Below are 8461 nucleotides of genomic sequence, written 5' to 3' on the forward strand. Positions count from 1 at the left end.
CCCTTCCACAGTCCACAGACCACCACAGACCCATAACCAATGCCCCCCGACGAATACCGATAAGCATTCTTTAAAGCAGAAAAGAAAGTAAACGAAACGACACGAAAAGGAAAAGAGCGCCAACTCTATTCCCCCCTCCCCCCCTCCGCTTGCTGGCTTTCTGATAAGAGCCTACGTTTCGAGCTACTTCTATCTTCTCTCCCTCTCCCTCTCTCCCCCTCTCTTTCGTTCTCCTCATTCTGTGGCATATGGTAATTCACATTCTTCTTTTGGGCGAGCTTCAAAGTGACTTTTTGGCCGTCGTTTAAAAGCAATTTCCATTTCGCAGTAAAACGCATTAAAAAACCCACAAAAAGAAAGAGCTAGACGGAAGAAGAATAGCTGTAAGTAGCGGGAGGGAGAGGGACACAGCTAGAGCGAGAGAGAGAGAGAGAGAGAGACAGCGGGTGGGCCGACGACGGGCAAACAATTTGTAAATCTGGAACTCAGCCAATTAATTAATTATGAACAATTTTGATAAACCGAAAAATGACGGACAAACATCGCTGCTGATCGTCGCATAGGGAAGGGGGTAGGGGGTGGGTATAAGAGGGGGGCCACCGCCCACGCGTGACCATCCCATCCGTCCGTTGAACGACCAATGTCCAATGACTTTTGGTATGCAAAATATTTTTTTTTTGACACGAGCTATTATTCCATCAGTTGCGGCTCCCCTTCGCCCCGCTCCCCGCCCTGCTCCCCTGTGGGCCTTAATGTCAGAGGAGCAACAACGAAATTCTGGGGCTATTTCCATTTCGCATTGAACAGGCAACATCACATTTTGTGCTGGGAGGCCCAGAGAGGCCTAGCAACAATAAGTAGCTAGGCCGAGGCAGAGATCTGTATAGCGAAATGGGAATACCCTTTAAGGCAGGGGAATACCCTTTTGAAGGTGAAGAGAGTCCAAAAAGGATCCAAAGTGGAAGAACAAACACACACTCCGGAGTGCCAATTGTTGCTCGTCTGTGGTTGCATGCGGCACCATGGACACAGCATACCCAATACCCATGGGGCCTACAGGGTACTCGAAAATTGCATGCTAAGTTTAGCCTTTTGTTTTGGCACGCCATTGAGCGGCATTTTCAGCGGCTGCCACTGCCACTGCCCGTTTCTGCCGCCAAATGTTATTCACCTCGCCGCCACATTACGTATACGCGGCGTATGCCAAAGCCGAGGCGCAACGGCGACTTGTTGAGACGGCTTAACGCGGCTCATTATGCAGGCCGGTTTGCCAAGCGCCAAGCGCCATGCACCATGCACCATTTCACCCTTCGCCCATGGCTCTGCCCTGCACACAATCCTTAGTCCTACAGCTCACCGATTGGGACTAATTCCTCGGAGAGGACTTCCTGGAAGATTACGTGCATGGCGAGGGGATATATCAAAGATATAGTAGCGTACAATCCGTAAATAATGAATATATTCCCCGCCACCCATTGACCTATCCCATTGCCCCGTATTGTGCCGTATGTGGCCCCAAAAATGTATCTATAATACAATCGTAGGACGCTCTAAAATAGACGAAACGAGCAACCGCTTGAGTTCAATAAATTACAAATTTGAATTAGCGCCACGCCACACGAGAGATAAAAGTGCAAAAAAGAATCCACACAAAAACCATACATACATATATATGTACAAACGTATCTGTAGAATCTCGAAATCTATATATCTCGAGGCGAATGCTGTATCTCTCTCTCTCAGCCTTCAAATCCGCTTTTCTTGTGGTACGAAAAGATCTCATATATCGTCAGCGGTGCCCCTACAATTTTTGTTTGCCAAATCGTTGTACAACCAACGTCTTCTGCCTGCCTCAATGGCCTCAATGGCCTATTTGGATATTTTTCTTTTGGTCAGTGGCAGAAACGTTTCTGGCTTCTGGCTTTCTGTTTTAGGCCACCAGGTGGGGAGAGACCCAGAAGACATCTGGCATGGCACGGCCAGGCATGGAAGACTTGTGAAAACTAATGAAACACCAGCGATTACAAAATGTCGAATAAACAAACGATGGGATTGGGATTGGGATTGGGATTGGGAGATTGGGTGAACATACACAAAAAAGAAACAAATATCGAATCGATTTACTAATTTCGAAATCTTCAATTGCGTTCGGGCCCCGAAAATATCTCCCAGATCGTATCTACGGATCAGCGTCAGTAAATTTCCCATTTATTAGCTGTTATTTATTCAATATTCAATATTTGTTAATAGATTAAACGACGAGAACTTGTCTCACTTTTGGGACAAACTGCAATGGGATTTTGTCATTCGTAATCTTATCTCGTCCGATACTTATTTACCCAAGATTACAGCCTCAAGTGTGAAAACTGTAGACTGATAATCCCTGTACATCGTACACTTTCCCTTAATGCGGTTTTCTGTTACGTTCCTCAAATATTTATTCAAGATTCTGGCTAGAACTATACTGGATTTGTTTTATTTGTTCTTTTGAGTTTAACGTTGAGTAAATCCCAAATCCCTCTGGGCGTGGCATTCGCATTATCCTTTCGCTTAGGGGAAATTCGATACAAATTTCATTTTCAACTAAATGAAAAGCCTTCTGGACTATTTCAGGGCGCATGTCGTCATGGTTTTTGGCAAAAATAATAGTATTTTTCTATAGTTTTCGTTTCATTTACATTTGTTTATGCGTTCATGTATTTGCATCTGTATCTGTGGCTGAAAAATATCTAATAATCGGACCACAGAGGGAGAGAGAGAGAGAGAGGGAGAGAGCACTTTTGTTGGGTTTTGTAACACAGAAATGGCATACATTCTGTGGCTTGTGGCTGTGGCTGCTGTTCTATTGCTTGAAATGGTATTATGCAATGCAAACAGTACAAGATACAGATACACCGAGATAGACAGGCAATCCCCGAGAGCAGGCACTGCGGACATCACATCAAAAATTGTATCTTTTTTTTTTTTTTTGTTTGCATCATTTTTGATCATTCGCAAAGATTTTTAGCCAGCATTTAGGCATTCAGGCATTCAGGCAGGCAGGCAGGCATTCTAGAATCGTTTGTTATTTTGGGTGTAAAACACGAAACGAGAAATAAATCAAATCAAGTGTAGCCGGACCCCGACCGACCGCTACAACCATTTATATACAAATCCATAAGATACAAAACGAAGCAGCCATACAGATACAGAGATACAGAAATACAAAACTAAAACTATCATCTTCCACTCTATATACACACGCGTTGCGCTGTTAATTCTTGAGAGGATATTTCATGTGTATCTCTATCTGTATCTGTATCTGTATCTGTATCTGTATCTGTAGCTATCTCCGTTTGAACAGTGCGTTTCCACAGCTGTCCGTCCCATCAGAAGCGTCCGTCCGTCCGTCCGTCTGTCCGTCCATCTGTCTGTCCGAGAGAACCGGGCCAAGGTTAGAAAACACGTCAATAAAGCGCGTTAGCCGCCGACAGACACAATAAACCGCATAAAAATCAACCCCAAACCAAAAACCTCAAACATCTATCTTGGAAATATATATATATATATATATATTATTTGTAGTTTTTTTTCACACCCCGCCAACCCCCTCTAGCCGGCACAGGATCTCCAGATCTCGATCTGGTCATCGATGCACAGATCACGATCGTCATGTCAACGGATCAACGATTGTTATGATTATTATGCATTCATTTGGCTGCCTGAAATCTATGGCTCAATTTGAGAGGAATCTTGACAGAATAATTTCTTAATTTATGCGCTCCTTCCCCTTCCCCCCTCCCCCGTCCCCTTCTCTCTGTGGACTGTAGAAACCAGTAGAATCAATTGCTAATTGGCTGAAATGCACGAGATAATTAAACACATTTCAAATGGCAGGTTTAGTGGCAAAGGAAAACCTTAAGGCGATTCGATTCGATTCTCAAAGAATGTGCCACAGCTGGAAATGGGTCCATGATTCATACAGCTATAGCTGTATAGCTGGACTCCTACGTATCGGTTCTTTCCACACTGAATATATAGTCTGTTGCGGTGTCCCCACCGTATTTCCAAAATATATTTCTAATTATAATTTTAGACCATGAAAATCGAGAGAAATTCATGCAAAAGAAACCTCGAATTATCCTTGAACTATCCTTATATATATACGTATATATATATATATCTGAATACTCATAAACATGTGTAATTTTATGGCCATTTCTTTTCGATAGCGTAGCGGCGTTTTGTAGGCCAACCAAAAACACGGCCGACGGTCACTGTTCCGCCTCCCTCCTCCCTCCTCGATTGCCTATATCTTTCCTTCCATCGGTCATCATCGTTTAGACATGGTCCAAGGTGCAAGACCCGTGCACAGTGGTACCCATTTCACGGATACATCGACAAAATACGAGACCATTTAATGGAATATCTCTCGGCCAATATGCGCGCCTTCGATGGGTTTCGGTTTGAGGTATTTCAGAGTCGACTCTAATCGAAAACTGAAAGGAATTTCATTAAAGTGGTTCGGATAGGGTTAAAGGGGGAGAAAAAGCTCATCCGGGAGTGCGAGAGAGATGGATTAGAAGTCTGATAATTGGGCTTTGAAACAAATGTTTGAGTGCCACTGTGCCACACACCACGCAGCTCCACCTGCAGCTCGTGTCGGCCAGCGCCTGCCATTGAAAATGTGGTGCAGGTGCCAGGTGTGTGGCGCTCTCGGAGGTGGTGGCTGTTTGCCTGTCAAAGCTTATGAATGAATGAATGAATGAATGTATGAATGAATGAAGGCCCAAAGGCAAAAGGCCCTTCAAAAGGAAGTCAAGGAGGGAGGGATTGAGTGGAGAGAGAGAGAGAGAGAGAGAGGGGGACTTACAAATGATGGGATAATTATTATAATAAATGCAATCGTGAAATTCTGTTTCTGTTTTGCGGTTTTTTTCAAAACCCAGCAGGTAATTCAAAACGTTTCACTGTTCTAATCTCCCCCTCCCTCGTGCCCTCCACCTCCTGCGCCGCCAATTGCTAGTATTATCATTTTTTAGTTGTAATTACAGTGAACCCCCCCCCCCCCCCCTTGTGTGTGTGTGTGTGTGGAAATTAGCATCTGGTTAACAAGTGCGCCGTCGCGGTTAAACGGTGAAAATCTACGACTGACTCTCGCGGGAGACAGGCACTGCCACGGGCTCTGCTGGCACTGCCACGGGCTCTTGGAGTCGCAGCATAATTAAAATCAATTATCCACAGAATTGGAGCAGACAGTGAGTGCTAAATGCGAGTGGACGGACAAGCGGGAAAGCGGGATAATCATGCAAGATGACAAACAGCAGATCTCGAGAGTCAGCTTTGGTTAAGCTTTTAATGATGGTATTTCTTTCGAAAAGGAAATACATATATAAGCTGCGGAATCCAAGCGATATAGAAAGAGAAATATCATCATCATCTTCTAATGGTAAATGGATTTGTTTACAGAGATATTCCATTCGCTCTGCAATTCTGTCCTGTAGTCCTCGAAAAGATCCCAATGAAACATGGCCTCTATCAATATTATTGATTTTCCAGTAGTATAACAGATTATACAGAAACTGGCTTTAAACCGAAGAGATGAGCACTCGATCAAACGGAAATATCAAAGGGTTTCGGTATAACTTGCATTCTTAATTCATTATTTCAGTATTCATTTTCTTTGGTTCTGGCCAAGAACAAATCGCCAGACAAATGAGCGAATATGTGGAAATGATTTTGCGAAAAATAATTTTTGTTTTTCCTTTCAATATTTAAACTCGCTTTCATGTGTGTTGTGCGATCCGGTGCGATGCCAGAAAGAGGTATTGTATATTTTCTTGCGATTTAAAAATAGAAAATTTTGAGTATTTTCTTATTTAATGCCCGTGCCGTTTGCTGCTGCTGCTGTTGGGGTTTTTTGGGTATTCATTCGACTTGTAAATCGTCGGCTTGCATTAGGAATTTATGTATTTGTTGTATTGGTTAATGTTTTAGTGGTTGTTGCGGCGGCTGTGTGGCTGTGTGGCGGTGTTGAAACCGCAGAGAGAGCACGAAATACGCAACAATAACTACAACTAGAGAATGGCACGGCACAGTGGGGCAAAGCTGTATGGGAAGCGCTTAAGAATTAATCGGGATTTGGGACCTTGGAAAGATTTCCCTTAAATTACGCTCAATATTAGTTAATCGGCTATAAATAAAACCATAGGTATAGCCATATGCTAAGCTGTGGCAATACAAATACAAATACAAATATTTCGCCTTGCAACAATTTAACCACCGGGTCAGGCCCACACCGCCCACTGTGCAACGTCAGAGGCGCAGTTGGACGCAAAAGTTTCGAAATGCCAGCACCCTGCAGCCACACCCCCGCACCCCTCACACCCCTCACACCCCCATCGGGTGGTGATCGGGTGGTGATCGCGTGATGCAGGCATTTGCAGGCGTCTGATGTAATTTAGGGATTCAATGGGGGATAAGGACGCACCTGATGCAAGGCCGTTAGGCCGTCCACATTGGCAGTATTGATGTCGGCGCCCTGGTCGAGCAGCTGGATCACTTCATCCTTGTCGCCGGAGAGGCAGGCGGCAAGGAAGACACAGCCGGAGCTGAATTTGATGCGGCGCCCGTGCTCGTGGCGGGGCGTGGGCGCGGCCCGGTTGGTGTCCGACTCCTCCCAGCGCTTCAGCTGCTCGGCCCGCTTCATCATGGCCGAGTTGTTGCGCGCGTCCAGGGTGGACATGATGCGGCTGGGGGTTGGCTGGCTGGCTGGTTGGCTGGTTGGCTGTGTCGGGCGGACTCCGAGACGTGTTCCACTAGGGATTATTCGGTGTATTGATGATTACTTGCGGTTTTTTTAGTACTTAGTTTTCACTAGTAATTTGAGTATTTTTCTTTTTTTTTTGTTCACTATTTATAGAAAAAATGCTTGACACTTTCGATTTTCGATCTTTACACTTTACTGTTTCTTTCCGCTCCTCTTTTGCTGATTATTGTTTTTCTATTTTCCACTCGATTCGTGTATCACTATGTGTGTGTGTGTGTGTGCGTGCGTGTATTTGCTCTCTGCTTTATCAGCGAATGGAGAGAGAGATGATGGCAAACTTCTTGGCGTTTCGTTTTATCGTGCTTCTTTCCCACTCCACGGCACACACACTCGCTCTCTCTCTCTCTCTCTCTCTCTACCACACACTTACGCGCGTTCTCTCACACACACGACGACGACACACATATGCAGTTGTAGTTGCCTGTTCGCTCGCTCTGGCTTACAGTTTGTTGCATTTATCACGCACCTTTTTGTGGAATTTGCTTTAAAACACACTATCTTGCCATTCTAATTCTGCAAAAGACATACAAGAAGAGAGTGAGAATTGAATATGAACAAAAAAAAAACGTTTTTGCCTCCTTTTTTCACTTTGTTTATCATTCGCAAGGCGCTCTCTCCCGCTCTCACACTCGCTTAACTACACACACACACACACACACACGTGCACATGGATAGGGCCTGCATGCAACACTGCCGTATTTTCAGCATGGCTGTGTGAGTGTGTTACCAATTTGACATAAATTCAACAGCCGCGACGCTGACGTCGCGGGTAAATAGAACGAAAGATGGAAGCCGCTCTTTTTTTCACGCACGCAAATTTGTCTTTAAAATGTATATAATTTTTAGTTGCACAGCACGGAAAAAAAACTCTTCGTTTTGTGTGTAATTATGTAAAGGCATTTTTACAGCTCCCCATTCCACCGCACAACAGCACTCACTCACTCAGTCACTGACACACACACACACACAAACACGTACGCACGTAGAGAAAAATGGATTGCAGTAGAAACTTTTCACACACCAAAAAAAAAATCGAGAAACGCAGGGCACGCACCTTTCCCCTGTTTGCGGCGGATCCCTTTGAGGTGGCTTATATGGTCGGTCGGGCTTATTGGCTAGCGGGCGCTATGCTTGCGCGCTTCATTCGTGCGCTGCACAAGTATTTCACTTTATTTTGCATATTTTCGCTCGACAAATTTGTCCGCACGAAAAAAACGGCACGGCAGAAAAAATTGTAATCAGTGTGACCGCGGACTTATCGATAAAATATACCGTCCCACCCTCAGAAATATTCTCATTTAAAAAATATACTGTAAATATACTGACGAATTCAAGTTTTATTTTACATATTCCTAGTTTTTGATCTTCCGTGGAATATTCTCAGCTATATAGAACATTTAGCCAAGCCCACATAGTTTTATCCCACTAATGAATCTATTTTCTAATTTGCTGGCTTAATTTAAACACTCCATTTTATTGGATTTCTATATAACGTTGAAAAGAAATTTATTAGATTGATGAAATCGATCAAATATTTCAATATATCGATATACCGTAAATATACCGTCGGTTAAATTTTGACCTAAAAAAATTTCGAAAAGTATTAAAAACACCATGATTGCTATGAATTTTTTTACACGCAAGCAGGTGACC

At 43.9% G+C, this 8461-nt stretch overlaps 1 protein-coding gene across 25 annotated transcripts in view; it reads right to left on the minus strand.

Moving 5' to 3' along the window:
* Mbs (Myosin binding subunit) overlaps positions 1–8082 on the minus strand; it is a 32419-nt gene extending 24337 nt beyond the window's left edge. For 21 of the 25 annotated variants that reach the window (XM_015187199.2, XM_015187205.2, XM_033383530.1 and 18 more), the window contains exons 1-2: positions 7863–8082; positions 6470–7321 (exon numbers count right to left, since the gene is read on the minus strand). In XM_015187199.2, the coding sequence (XP_015042685.1) occupies positions 6470–6724 (255 nt within the window). In that variant the 5' untranslated portion in view covers positions 6725–7321; positions 7863–8082. The other 4 variants (XM_033383521.1, XM_033383522.1, XM_033383520.1 and 1 more) reach the window with 4 other exon arrangements.
* Between the last annotated feature and the right edge of the window lie 379 nt (positions 8083–8461).

The sequence above is a fragment of the Drosophila pseudoobscura genome, chromosome X, assembly GCF_009870125.1.
Source record: "Drosophila pseudoobscura strain MV-25-SWS-2005 chromosome X, UCI_Dpse_MV25, whole genome shotgun sequence".
Taxonomy (NCBI): Eukaryota; Metazoa; Arthropoda; class Insecta; order Diptera; family Drosophilidae; genus Drosophila; species Drosophila pseudoobscura.